This window comes from Dendropsophus ebraccatus, chromosome 12 (genome assembly GCF_027789765.1).
Source record: "Dendropsophus ebraccatus isolate aDenEbr1 chromosome 12, aDenEbr1.pat, whole genome shotgun sequence".
NCBI classification, from domain to species: Eukaryota; Metazoa; Chordata; class Amphibia; order Anura; family Hylidae; genus Dendropsophus; species Dendropsophus ebraccatus.
The window spans coordinates 12,702,829-12,717,244 of record NC_091465.1 but is presented as its reverse complement, the minus strand read 5'-3'; the positions used below and the strand labels follow the sequence as shown (position 1 = coordinate 12,717,244).

Below are 14,416 nucleotides of genomic sequence, written 5' to 3'. Positions count from 1 at the left end.
GGTTGTGCCAGCCTAATGCATATAAAAATGTAAGCCCCGACCTTTGGTCACAGGGCTGCCAGATTAAAAATAGTTTTTTAGGACAATAACTGCATCACCTGCCGAACGGACCCCAGGACAGATCTTAGATTAAAAACAGCTATCCGAAGGTACAAGCGGTTTGGTGGGGGGAAGGGGGGGGGGATGGTGAGTGTCGGTGCAAATACGCTGTGGATCTCCTGCACATCCGCAGCAGAAAATCCACGGCGATACAGTACTTGTGAAGCTACCCTAAGGGAGACTTTTATTTTTAATCCACACAATCCTTGTTCCAATAAGATAAAAGCTCTAAACCTGTGTCATAATAATTTCCATCATTTGTAAGACCTTGTCTTGGACTTTTCGTATCGGTAACATTTAGTTTGAACCTTTATGATGCCTTAGAATGATTGTCTTTTCATGTTTATTGTTCTGTTCCCTGTTCCCTGTTTGAAGTGAAGAAAAAAAAAAGTTACGCTTATAACATTTTACTATTTGTGTCTTTTACTAGAGAGTGATCTGCTTACTTACTTTTTGTGCAGATGCCCCTACACTTACAAAGGTGCCATACACAAGTGACAGTATAAGGTGTATGAGGGCATCCTGAATTTTCCAGGTATAGATAATGTTGGTGGAGGCAGGAGTCACGTTTGATGGATTTTCAGTGTCTTACCCTTTTGTTCTTTGAGGGATAGGTTGACACCAGAGCAGTCTGGCGTTGATTTACCATCTCCCCCCCATAGAAAACACACAATCCTTTGGCTAGGTCTAATATTTATGTACATGGGTTGCCAGGAGAGATAACTATTGGTCAAACAATTGTTCAACCAAGAGTTATTGAAGGTGTTAAGTTTTATGATCTTATAACAGTAGTTCATCTGTTGTTTCAATATTTCTCCATTTTGGCTATTAGATAAAATTTAAATGTCACAATGTATCTCTTTAAGTTACATAATACCATTAAAAAAAGATATGTGTCCCTCGAATGTAATCATAGAGAGAGAACAAAAAGTGGGTGAAGGGAAGGGGTATGGGTAACCTTACAACTTTGCTTCTCAGTGTTGGTCCTGGATAAGGTAAGAAATCTTTGAGGCAAAAAAAAAAAAAACAATCTTCTCAAAACTGGAAAAAATTCTCAAAGGGATGTGTAAACAAAATATAGAATAAAAAATGCAATACCTAACTGCAAGATGCATTAGAACTCCAGCAGTATGCCATCAATTCACGGCATATCTCCGGAGTTCTAATGTTTATTGTAGATACCTATTGCATTTTTTTTGTTCTAATTTCTGTATACTGTATTTGTCCCTTGTAGCTCTTTTTGTATATTTGTCTCCTAAACCCCTGGGGTCAGTATTAGAATATTATATTGGAGGAAAGGAATTCAAGATTGTTGTTTGCACAATTCCACAGGGACTGTGCACTCACACATAATATCAGTACAGCTATCAGGCATAATTCTATTATAACAGGTGGTGTAAATCTCTGCACTTAAGTAAAAACACTTTCAGTCAACTTCAATATTTGCTACATTACTCCGTCTTAGTTGTTAAATAAAATACAGCTCTTGCCATCCCTTTGTTAAAAGAAAATTTAGATTACTTAGTAATGTTGTATAAAGATACCTGTCCATCAAATTCAACCTAGAATAGTGGGTAATACGTAGCAGTATTGATATTCTTAGAACTTTAGAAAATAAGCAAAATGTATAATAAATAAATGAACATTTTTATTATTTTTAGTAGTAGTAGTAACAGTAGTAGTAAACTATTACATGCTAAGTAGAGATGAGAGAGTGGCATTCGGTCCAATATTCCACTATTCACAATAATTGTTTTCAATCGAGCATACAACAGAAAAAGCAGTTAAATTAGTTTCTCCACCCTCCTTGCCTGGCGCCTTTTCCCAGCCAATAACTATGCAGGGTATGTGTGCAGGTGTGTGACAGGCCATAGGAACACGCTGGCATTGCAAGAACAGCGTCTACAATCATTGGCTGGCTTATTCATGTGATCTCCCAATTAAAGTAACTTGGGTTTTCCTGCTTGTCCTCAGATGTCATCTTGAAGGTAGTGAGGGAGAGATCTTGGAGTAGGGACAGTGAGGATTTAGCTGATTGTAGGAAGGCAAGATCCCAAAAGCCTTTCTTAGGGCTACTACAATACACAGTACAGCATATACATCCGCATATACAGTGAGTAGGCCAGCTACCTGCCTTTCAGCTGCTTATTCTGATATACAGGGAGCTGTTGTTTTTTCTGAACAGGCTCCACTGGATCTATTTGCTCCTACATTCTAATTGTTGCTGGAAAATTTCAGGGATAGATCTTGAAGTAAGGACAGAAAGGATTTTTAGAGATTTTAGGCAGGCAAGACCCCAAAAGCCTTTCTTAGGGCTAATACACAGCACAGAATATAGCTACGTCCATACAGTGCATAGACTACCAGGACATCAGCTAATTAGACAGACAGGCAGGCATTGTATAATTTTTCTGTATACACCTCTGTCGGTCTATTTCGTGTAACATCCAAAAGGTCGCAGGACATCTTATTGCATTCTGCACTACGTTTAAAAAAAATATAAGACAAATCTGTTGCGGCCATACATCAAACTTTATAAATATTCTGCATATGCCAGTGGTTGCTTAGTTCCTGTTAGCTAAAAATTGTTGCAGTATAATTTATTGTGCTCTGCACTCTGTGCACGGTTGAGAATAATACTTGAGAATAATACTAAAAATACTTTGTAAGCTATCTACTGCCGCTATACATCAAACTTTATAAAAATACTGTATATGCCAGGGTCTGCCTATTTCCTGTTAGCTAAAAATTGTCGCAGTACAATTTATTGTGCTCTGCACACAGTTGAAAATAAATAGATGTGTTAATTATCTAGTCAGTAAGATACAGCGGTCTGGCACTATTCGATCATGGCTTATAGGAAGATGGTAGCAATAGGGAGTGAAAAAACACGGAGGTGCTCACCCAAACAGGAAAAAATACAAACTACATCTGAATGGAGAAAAAAGGTATGAAGGGGGCCTCACCGTTAAAAAAATTCTTTATTAAATCTTCATTAAAACATCCACGCTATGTGCAGCAGTGAACGGGAACGCCAGAGCCCTGATGATCATGGATGCATTACAGCTGATTTGCACGTGGGACTGTGCTTCTACGGATGCTGGCTCGGGTCACAATACCTAGAAAATTTAAACCTAAGATGGGCATGCGCACTCCCTCCATGACGTCACAAAATAAAAGTTAGTTAAAAACAATTCATGATCAAATCTTCCTACTTGCGATGTGAAAACAAATATCCATACTTTTATCCATAATAGAGATGCTGCAATTTTTAAAGAAACATACTAAGTTCAATTTTATCATTTAGTCCTGCCGGACCCTGGACATTAGTAGCCAAGATAATCTTTGCCTCTTCCTGCAGCAGTCTTTTGTTAATATCCATATGTCCCACTGAACAGAGCCTTTTTAAAGCTCCTATAAAGCGTAGACAGTTGTAGTCCCCTGCATGCTTCTCTTTGACACGTTGGATTAGGTGGTTCTTGCCTGAACATGTTCGCTAAACCTTTTACTTAAGGGGCGGATGGTCTTCCCGACGAACGTTCGGCATTTGATTAGCTGGGGCTGCTTAACTTGGATAAAGCTCTAAGGTTGTCTGGAAAACATGGATACAGCCAATGACTATATCCATGTTTTCCACATAGCCTTAGGGCTTTATCCAACTTCAGCAGCCACCGCTAATCAAATGCCGAAAGTTCGGGTTCGGATCAACTCGAGCATGCTCGAGGTTCGCTCGTCTCTAGTACATGATCATCAGGGCTCTGGCATTACCGTTCACTGCTGCACATTGGGTGGATGTTTTAATGAAGATTTAATAAAGAATTTTTTTTAACGGTGAGTGCCCCCTTCACACCTTTTTTCTCCATTCAGATGTGTTAATTATCTGCTGCTGCTATACATCAAACTTTTTAAATAAATATATTTATAAATATTACTTTATAGCCCCAGAAGGCTAGTAGTGATGCTATTGCATCACTACTTTTCCTTTTTCACTCTGTGGACCTGGCATACTGCGCCCGACTCACAGAGCAATCCGGCTCCACATTAGGTGGGGAAATACACCACCTCTAGCGTAGAGTAAGCTTGCGACTCATGTGCAACTATTTTAAATAGTTGCACACGATAAATCTTAAGCTGAAGAAGGCATGATCAGATTATGTTAAAAAAAGACGCAAAGTTTTGCGACTTTTCTACTTTAAAAAAGTGGCCTATATTTTTGATAAATCTCCCCTATACTATATATGCCAGTGTTTGCTTAATTCCTGTTAGATACAAATTGTTGCAGTACACTTTCTTGCGCTCTTTGCCGAGTTGAGGTAACAAGAAGACTCTGTAATGTATCTGCTGCCGCCATACTTTATAAATATACTTTCTACGCCAGTGTTTGCTTAGTTTTTCTTAGTTGAGTCTGGTCTTCTCATCCGGGTACTGCGGTGAACTTGCCATCAGAGAGAAGAAGTTAGCTATCGGGGTCAAGAAGTTCTCTGATGATGGCAGAAACTTTATCCTCTACCTGGCTTTCTTTAACCCTATGCAAGTTATGTAATTTCCCTATTAGGCTGGGGCCGTTTACAGAGCTCTTCCTCTTTTTAAAACAATAAAGAGAAAAAAAAAATAGCTTTCTTTCATTTCCATCAAGGAAAGCGAAACAAGGGGAAAAAAAATCTATTGCTGGTCTCTACACAAGTGAGTTACCCCTAAATCATAGCTTCAACATATTAGGGTTTAGAGATATACTATGTAAAGGTTTCTTTCAAACATAAACTGCCTACAGAGGACTGATTTGCAATCAGAGACACAAGATGACAGCTGAGAGAGCAGGAAACCGGGCAGCAGAGATTATTCATGAAGAAAAGAGAGAAGAAAGCAGTGATGAGGTAAGCTAGGTGTGGCACAAACGCTGAGCCACAACTCCTCTTTGACTCTTCATTACAGTAAGGCGTGAGATTGTGCATAATCCACTGCACAGACAAATAACCAAATGATAGCATGCTTACAAGAGGACTGCCTGCTACAGCATACTGTCAGCTCCTCAGGTAGGAAGGGAACTGACAGATTCTCTTCAATCTTTTATCTAAATTTAAAACACCTTTGTCACTGAACATTTCAGCTTCTGCTGTTCTGGATACATGTGTCTCTGACATTCGTCCCTCACATAGAACAGTTAGAAATAGAAAAGAGACAGAAGAGTAAATTAGCAATGTCATTGGCGACTTATTATTTAACTGACTATTTAAAAAGGTTCAGAGTAAAGCCTCCATGGACTCTGATGATCTCCTATTTCTTTGTTCCTTTGAATTTTGTAGTTGCTACCGTCTTTATATTTTATGACTATGACCTCTACTTCTTCACATTGAGTGCATGTTTAGGTCATCTTGTCTTGTTTGTTGTTTTTTTTTTTTGCCCTTGCAAAAAAAAAAAAAAAAAAAATTACAAATTCTGAAAGTAAAAAAAAAACTAAAGAAAAATAGTATTTTAAACAAACAAGCAAGAAGGTGGACACCACACTATATAACAGATTGCAGCTATGCATATGAATTACACAATTCAAAGAGAGAAAAAAAGCATATGCACATAGGAGCTGCATATCCAAACAATATTTTCTTTAATCAAAGTATACAAAATTAGTAATAGAATCAGACAAAAGGAGACAAGCCTCTTCACAAGACCATGACATGGTTATAAAAGCTTAGAATGTGGCATCATACCCCGCACCGTCAGTACTCGGTGACCTGTCAGTGTGCTGGAGGTGTCTTTATATGGTGGGTAGCTTACTGCATCTTTTTGGGAATTGCCATGTTGGAAGGACATTCAGAGTTTACTGATCCCAATATTTTATCAAGTGACCCCGTTGGATCTCCTTGTTCATATTTTCAATGTGTCTCCCAAAAATATGTGTAAGTGCCCAGATCTAAACAGCGGTTTAATGCTTATTGGTTAAGTACTGGAAGTAGACCCTTATCCCTTCAGCGGTGCAGCTGGCTAACAGGGTGCAAGAGATATGGTTTGTATACTTGAGAACAAGGTAGAGAAATTCCAACAAATTTGGTCCTTGTAGGATGCATATTATGAGATGTTTTGTGCTTCTGCACTGGCTTTTTCCTCTTTCACCAATCAGAATCCCTGGTGTGTCTGTCCTGTCTTTTTTTCCCCTCGTGTCTGTGTTTGTCTTGACTGTGGGTTTCGCCACGTAGGTGGAACAATTTTATAACTCAGTTTGCATAGGGTTATGGGGCATAGGAAAGTCTATGTCTACTGATTGTGGGTAGCCTTGTAATGATATAGTATGCCTACAGCATATACTAACTTTCTTTTTTGACATTCTCTCCAACTGTGCCGGAGAAAAGAGAAATACTGATAACCCGCTAGTTGTTCAGAATTTATATTGAATAGCTTTGTATATATTTTTTTCTGGACTGTAATTGTTTATAAGGAAAAAAAAACTACTGTATCTTTGATGTGCTCATTAACCTTGATGAGTAGTTCCTCCTAATTTGCACTATATTATAACAGATTTTTTTTCCCCAAAATTTGCTAAATTGGGCTGCAAACTGTAAGACGAAGTAGTATGGGTTATAACAGGAAGCATAATGTGCCTTATTTACTAACAATGCGTAAACCTTTCTACTGTCATATGTGCCTGTTCCCCCCCCCCCCCCCCCCCGCATCAAACTAATTATTGTGGTGCACACCCTATGTAAATCTGGAAGGTTTTTCACAGGGCAAAACTAAAACCCGCCCCCCGACCAACCCGCTACACTGGAAGTATCTAGTTTTTAGAATAGAAAACCCATAACCAAATTAAGGTTTGCTTAATAAATATGTTGGTCCTGGTAGGTTTTAAGCGACACACCCAACGACACGTCCACTTGGCTGGTTTTGGACAAAAATGAAAGCTTTGTAAGGTTTTTGAAAAAAATTATAGTTTATATATTGGAACACCTAAAGAACCAGGAAAATGGACAAAAATCTGACCGGGAACACATTAACAAACCAGTCCCAATGTGTTGCCCTATCAAATATCTAAGGATCAAATTGAGTATCAATTTTGCTATAGGACACTACGATTTGTTTCTTCAAGGATCCAGTTGTTTATTCAATATATCATGTGTTTAACAATATTTGTAGAACGTTTCTGAGTTGTGTATTTAAGAATCAATAATTTTCCATGTGAGTAGGCTATAAAATGTATCCCATGATTGACTCGTGGATACAATGAATAATCCTATGCTAATATATTATATTTAACATACTGTGTCAACTGATTTCTAGAAAGTATATAAAGACCCTAAGTCCCAGTGTGGAGGTAGTCGCCCTGTCTGTGATAGAAGATTAGACGATGGATTCCTGCACCCACAAGCGCTATGATAAACACGGCTTTGACTCCAGGAAATTTTCAGAGCATTATTTTTCTAATGAAGATGAAAAGGTCTATGAAGATGATACCTTGAAATTTCCCATTGAGTGTCTTACCCAAACTTTCGAAAAGGGTATGTATCTCTGTGCTTCTTTGTTCATTTGTTACCATTTCATATGATATAACAAGACAATGTTAATCCTTACAGCACAGAATCTCCTCCTCAATATCACACTGTACCCAAATTACTTTAGCACCCTGTTATCAATGAATTAGGGGGAACCACATATTACCTGATTCAAGTTTTCCTCAACAATTATAAATGATTAAATACAAACTTGCTTTTTCAGAATGAGGGAGGTCAGAGAGAGAAAACAATGCTGAGCCATTGTTATCAACTAAAGAAAGCAGACGTTGTTTGTCAATTTCTTTATAAAGACTAAAGACCATATTACATGGCACAATAAAGTGGAGGAAGCGAGCACCAACTTGCCAGCTCATTGCTCACTTCCCCGTCTTTTTCCACTTGCTGCCTGTGCTATTACATGCACAGACAATGAGCGGGGAATGTTGGGGATTGGGAGGGGGAATAGCTGTCTGAACGATCCTTAGTTCATTCGGGCTGCCTTATTATATGAAGTGAGCAGCAGACCGTCACTGATACGATTAGCATTTTCCAACATGTTGAAAGACTATAATCAGCCGGCATCGTGCTTGTGCATTTTGCACCTTCTAAAGCTTACGGACGAACCTACATGGTTTTTTTTTTATCAGCAATGTGGGTTTAGTACCTTTTCCAGTTCCAGGAGTTCACAATCAGTGAAGCTCCTGCGGTGCTTTATATACAATTCCACTAGATGGACAACTCAACTTCAGAACATATTGAAGACTCCTGTTCTAGAAGATCATTCCTGCTCTGCACTTTATAGACAACCAATTGATAAGATGGGCACGAAGAGAGGAGTGAAAAATATACTGATGGGCTTTCTCATAAATTGCAACTTTGGAAGCCAACAAGGGTGGACTTTGTACTCAGCTTATTGTCCGCAAACTCATCTAACAATTAAAGGGGTATTCCAGGATATTTTGACATTTACTCTACAGATTAGTCTTGTAATAAAATTAATTTGTCTCATTAGTTTCTATTACAAATTTTGTCTCTTTCTCGCAATTTTTACATGAGTCACGTGGTCCTGTGACGTCACCGAACCGGAAGAGTGCTGACTTGCCGACTCAGCCGGCCTCTAGTTAGATATTCACTTAGCAGGCTTCAGAGCCTTACAAACGGCCTTCCCTGCGCACAGGACGTCACATGACGCCCTGTTCCAGAGCTGGCCTGTCAGTGTAATCACCTCAATCCTCCCGGCCCCCCTCCCTGTGTAATGATTGCGGACCCCTCAGCTCCGGCCCCCCTCTCTCTGTAAATCATTGCGGATCCCCCGGCCGCGTCCCCCCTCTCTGTGTAATGATTGCGCCCCCCCCCCCTCTCTGTAATGATTGCGGACCCCTCCCGGCTGCGTCCCCCATCCCTGTGTAAACATTACGATATACAGATCACTCACCCCCTGGTGTAAGCCTGTTGCATCGCTGGACCCGATTTCGGCGCCTTTTTCAAGCAGCTATCCTCAGCTGACAGGCGCTCTGTGTGAGGCAGGAGAGATTCCTTTCCTGCTTCGTACAGAGTGCCCGATACAACTCAGCTGACAGGCGCTCTGTACGAAGCAGGAAAGGAATCTCTCCTGCCTCACACAGAGCGCCTGTCAGCTGAGGATAGCTGCTTGAAAAAGGCGCCAAAATTGGGTCCAGCGATGCAACAGGCTTACACCAGGGGGTGAGTGATCTGTATATCGTAATGTTTACACAGGGATGGGGGACACGGCCGGGAGGGGTCTCTTTGCGAGAAAGAGACAAAATTCGTAATAGAAACTAATGAGACAAATTGATTATATTACAAGACTAATCGGTAGAGTAAATGTCAAAATATCCTGGAATACCCCTTTAAAGATTAGAGATGAGCGAACCTGGAGCATGCTCGAGTTGATCCGAACCCGAACATTCGGCATTTGATTAGCGGTGGCTGCTGAACTTGGATAAAGCCCTAAGGCTATGTGGAAATCATGGATATAGTCATTGGCTGTATCCATGTTTTCCAGACAACCTTACATCTTTATCCAAGTTTAGCAGCCCCCGCTAATCAAATGCCGAACGTTCGGGTTGGGATCGACTCGAACCCGAACCCGGTTCGCTCATCTCTATTTAAGATCCCAACACACTTTCTACTTATGTTTGCCAAGTTGCCCAAAGCAGAATTTTTTTAAAATCTGATTTTCAATAGGTACTAGATTAATGACAATGTATCAAACAATGATATTACAGGATTATTTGTATTTTTTTTCTTATTTTCTAGGGTTTGGCGTGTTAAACGTTTTTATATGTAGAATTTTTTTTTTTTCTGCAGGTTATATTAAAGGCGATACCTTGATTGACATGTCTGTTGGTTCCCTGGTTCATCATCTTTATGTGCCCTGTGAGTTTTTCAAAACTATTATAGTGTTAAAGGCAAGAGACAGATGCATCCTGGAGCTGAAAAGATGGGTAAACACACGGACAGGAGCGTTTGATTGGGGGCATATCACAGAGCTTCATTCACAGATAGGAGGAATAAGGTAAAGGTTTTTTTTTACACACACACACACACTATAAATATATATATATATATATATATATATATATATATATATATATATATACGCACACACACACAAATTCAAACTTTTATTAAAGGTTTTCAAAGACAAAAGAAAAACATACATAAATAGTCACATGCTGAAAAGTGTAGAGAAAGGAGTATACTTCAGCAACAGGGCATGTGCAAATAAAACACCTTATTTATCCAGCAAAGCATGCATCCAAACATCCTATAGAAAGGATGTTAATGAAATAATTGGATTGGGGGGGGGGGGGGTAACGGTGGGGGAGGGGGGAAGATAGGAAAGGGGGAGGAAAGGACACTGGGAAAACTGTATGGAAAAAACATCCTCTAATGGTAGAGATTGAAGAGGAGCTTTAGACTCAGCTCAGCTTTAGAAACAGAAATATCCCTTGCAAGTTTGTTACATCAAATCCCAATGTCAGCACACTTCTCATATCTTAGATACAAAGGCAATAAAAGCAGAAGGCTAGTGATTCCTGTTTAAAAGAGGCATCACCACTAACCTCCTTCCTTAGTTATGTGGTGGAAAACATACAGTGAAAAAGGATCAGAGCGGCACTTATGTGTATGCAGGTGGTGCACGAGGAAAGGAGCTCAGTCCCAAAACAGTAAATCCGATGAGAATCCAGGCATTCACCACTTACTTCATCATATAATTTTATTCGGTTCCATAAACCATGATAGTGTGAACAGCAGAGCGCGTTTCGGCCATATGCTTTTGTCAACTGCCAATTGGCAGTTGATGAAGCCATATGGCCGAAACGTGTTCTGCTGTTCAAACTATCATGGTTTATAGAACTAAATAAAATTATATGATGAAGAAAGTGGTGAGTGCCGGAATTTTTATCGGTTTTACTGTAGAAAACGTACATACCTACACTCCCATAAAGAGAAGGACAATTTTCTTCCCCTGTAGTGCAAGCGCTGATGAATTATGTAATTGTGCCTGCATTGGGGCAGACGTCACAGACTTCTGTCAATGTAAGCCATGGTGCCGCAGACCCATGGCCCACATCGACCATTTTAAGGTGTATGTGCAAAGAAGGTGTGAGAAAAGGCCATTCGTCCTCTCCACCTTGATACATCCGTCTCCCACCATTAGGCGAAACAGGCATACATCAGGGTAAAGGCGCAGACTTTTGTGCAAACCATGAAAAATATGGACCTTTTTACTGGCGTACACCAGGCGTATTATTAATAGATTCCTCCCCCCAGGTTTTAATACAATGTAGCACCATGTCTTTGATCCGCAGTTCCTATGTTTCATTTTATCTTTTTGGGTGTTTTCATTCCAAGTGCCTAGAGTAGCACCATCAGTAAATGAGACATGTTCAGGGGATGTGGTTATGACACTTCTATTCACACCCCTTGAGCCTACTGTTCACACCACATTTTACAATAAAGTGTAAATTACAGATAATCAATGAAATAGTAAAATCAATAAATCTGAAGAAATTGGTTAAGTGGCAAGAAGGTTAAAAAAATTGGAACATAAGAAGCTAATTTTTTAAGGACTCGCTACACATCTAATCTAATTCGCTTGACTTGACATATTTTCCATCACGTCTGGAAACCAAAGTTCAGAGCTTAATCATGAGCTTTTATACCATCATATGTATGTTGCTTGGAAAATAAGGGTTTTCCTCATATTTCCTATCTGTTTCAGTGACCAGAACAAAGAAGAAAAAGTGAGATCAGCAATTAATCATGTCATGAAATTTAACCTTTGCAAAGAAAACATTGTAGATCCGATAGTCTTACCACAAGCCGATTGTATCATAACCGCTTGGCTCCTGGATGCCATCTGCAAAGATCACAATGACTTTATCAAAAATCTCAAGAAGATTACAGCAATGCTGAAACCGGGAGGATACCTCCTATTTTTTGGGTGTAAAAATATGACATATTACACTGTCGGGAAAGACAAACTCCATGCTTTCCCATATGATGAGGAGATGACCAAAAATGCTCTGGTTGCGGATGGCTTTGTTATTGATGACTGTAGGGTTCATGAGAGAACAGCTGTGGATGACCTATGTAATTTTAAGGCCATCACATTCATTCTGGCTCACAAAGAGAAGTAAGTACAAGCAGAAATTGACCAGATAAGCTTGTATGTCAAGACTTAATTTGCAAAGCTTTAGAACAAGATAGATCAATCATCCTCTATGATATGATTTTAAGTGATGAGCGAATAGTGAAATATTCGAATATTCAATATTCGTACGAATATCTCCCGAATATTCGAATATAGCCAACTTTTTAGTATGTACTATTAGGAAAATCTCAGTTGACAGAGGTAGAGTCACATGTCACAATGAGCATTTATCTCCTCCTCTGGTCGATCTGTCCTGTCCTGCATAGGCAGCTTACTGATTTGATTGGTCACTGTGTAATGCTTAGTTTCCTCTGGGGTGGAACTGCTTTGTCCCAGATTAAAGATAATTCATGGGAGAAACTTTGTCAAGAGCTTCTTGCTAATAGACAATTTTAATAAGAAATAATTGCCAAAATTGAAAACCCCTTTAATGTGTGTAAAAATTAATTTTATAGTCATTTCCCTGGTTTGTAAGATCTTGCCTTGGACTTTTAGTATTGGTAACATTTAGTTTGATCATCTTTGATGCCTAAGAATACTTTTCTTCCCTTGATTTTATGTTCTGTTCCCTGTTTGATTTAATTGAAGTGAAATAAAGTAACACTTATCACATTTCATAGTTTGTGTCTTTCACTACAGGGTGATCTTTACTGTTTACTTACGTTATTAAGGTGCCCACACACAAGTGACAGTATAAGGAGCATGGGGGCATCCCAAATTCCCAAATTGTCCACTTACAGATGATATTGGTGGAGACAGGAGTCCTATACAATGGATTTTTACTGTCCTACTCTTTTATTCTCTAAGGAATAAGTTGATGCCAGAGCAGTCAGACTGTGGCTCATGGGTGTAGGGCATGGGGAACAAGGAGGGTAGCTGACTTGGGCATAGAGACTACTGGGCGCCAGAAATCAGAAATGCAAATCATTGTTTCCCAATCTGTGCCCCCTCAGCTGTTGCAAAAACCACAACTCCCATCATGAACAGTCAGCATGTCATGATGGGGTTGTAGTTCTGCCAGCTGTAGAGCCACATGTTGAAAAAACTACAACCCTCATCACGAACTGTCCTTATGGTGTGATCGAGATTGAAGTTTAGAAGGTCGGCGCTATATTGTAATGGCTTCAATAAATGTACAAAATATGACACCCTTAACAGTCCCCCCTTAGAAGCCATTATCAAAAGAAGATGACCCTTATTGCTAGGTTAAAAGGCTAACATGCTAGGTTAAAAGGCTAACAATATGTTCCACTGTGTGTGTATTATGAAGTCTTAACCCCTTTGGGGACAATCTTTTAATGGGCTTATACAAATAAAAGCCAAAAGTCAAATTTTAGTCTATTCCTGTCTAAAATGAAATGTATGGGGCTGGGGCTTCTTTGTTCATTGACTTCAGGCTTTTGGATTCTTCTTAATTGTCTGAGACTGTGAAATCAGCATTCATAGATGGAGTTGCTTCCTCAACATCTGGGATGGTTATAACATCTGGCTGCTTCTCAACAACATATTGTCCTTCCTCCTGGGGATATATATATATATATATATATATATATATATATATATATATATATATATATATATATATATATATATATGCATCAAGTTAGTTTTAACCCCTGATTCAACAGCCTTCAATACTGTTCCTCTTCAAGAGTTCATAGAGAAGTAAGTGCAAAGTGAAAATTAGGCTTAATACCTGGATAGTTCATTGGGTTTGCAGTTGGTGAGGCATAAGCACAAGTGGTGGCCACATGGGCCTGTTCTGGGTCCAACTGTTTAATATGGTTGAAAGTGACATATGAGAGGGCTGATCTTTTTTACTAATGACACAAAAGTGTGCAATTGGGTTGATATACTTGGAAGTGTCTGTAATATGAAAATGATTTAGCTTTACTAAATACATTGTTGGTCCAAACAATGTATCCAATATGTCCAAACGCGTTGTTCTTTTTCTAAGATAAAAAAAACAAACAAAAGCAAAACAAAACAAAAAACAAAAACAGGTCTTTCCTTCAGGGTTGTTACAGAAAAGAATCCAGGAGTGATATAGTGGTATATTGGAGTAGGGGCCCTCCACTATAATTCAAAATAGTATAGCAAGTGATTCAATTTTATACCACTGTCTATACAACTGTCTTTCACAATCTCCCCA

The 14,416-nt window shown here is 39.2% G+C and overlaps 1 protein-coding gene across 1 annotated transcript; it reads left to right on the top strand.

Moving 5' to 3' along the window:
• The first annotated feature begins 7,418 nt into the window (after nucleotides 1-7,418).
• On the top strand, nucleotides 7,419-12,876 carry LOC138769523 (indolethylamine N-methyltransferase-like). The gene is made up of 3 exons (XM_069948065.1): nucleotides 7,419-7,586; nucleotides 9,912-10,119; nucleotides 11,833-12,876. The coding sequence occupies exons 1-3, from the start codon at nucleotides 7,436-7,438 to the stop codon at nucleotides 12,248-12,250; spliced, it is 777 nt and encodes a 258-aa protein (XP_069804166.1). The 5' UTR covers nucleotides 7,419-7,435; the 3' UTR covers nucleotides 12,251-12,876.
• Nucleotides 12,877-14,416: the final 1,540 nt, after the last annotated feature.

Coding starts and splice junctions, on each gene's coding strand:
- LOC138769523 (XM_069948065.1), top strand. CDS start 7,436: ATGGATTCCTGCACCCACAAGCGCTATGATAAACACGGCTTTGACTCC. Junction 7,587..9,911: donor TACCCAAACTTTCGAAAAGG/GTATGTATCTCT, acceptor TTTTTTCTGCAG/GTTATATTAAAGGCGATACC. Junction 10,120..11,832: donor TCACAGATAGGAGGAATAAG/GTAAAGGTTTTT, acceptor TATCTGTTTCAG/TGACCAGAACAAAGAAGAAA.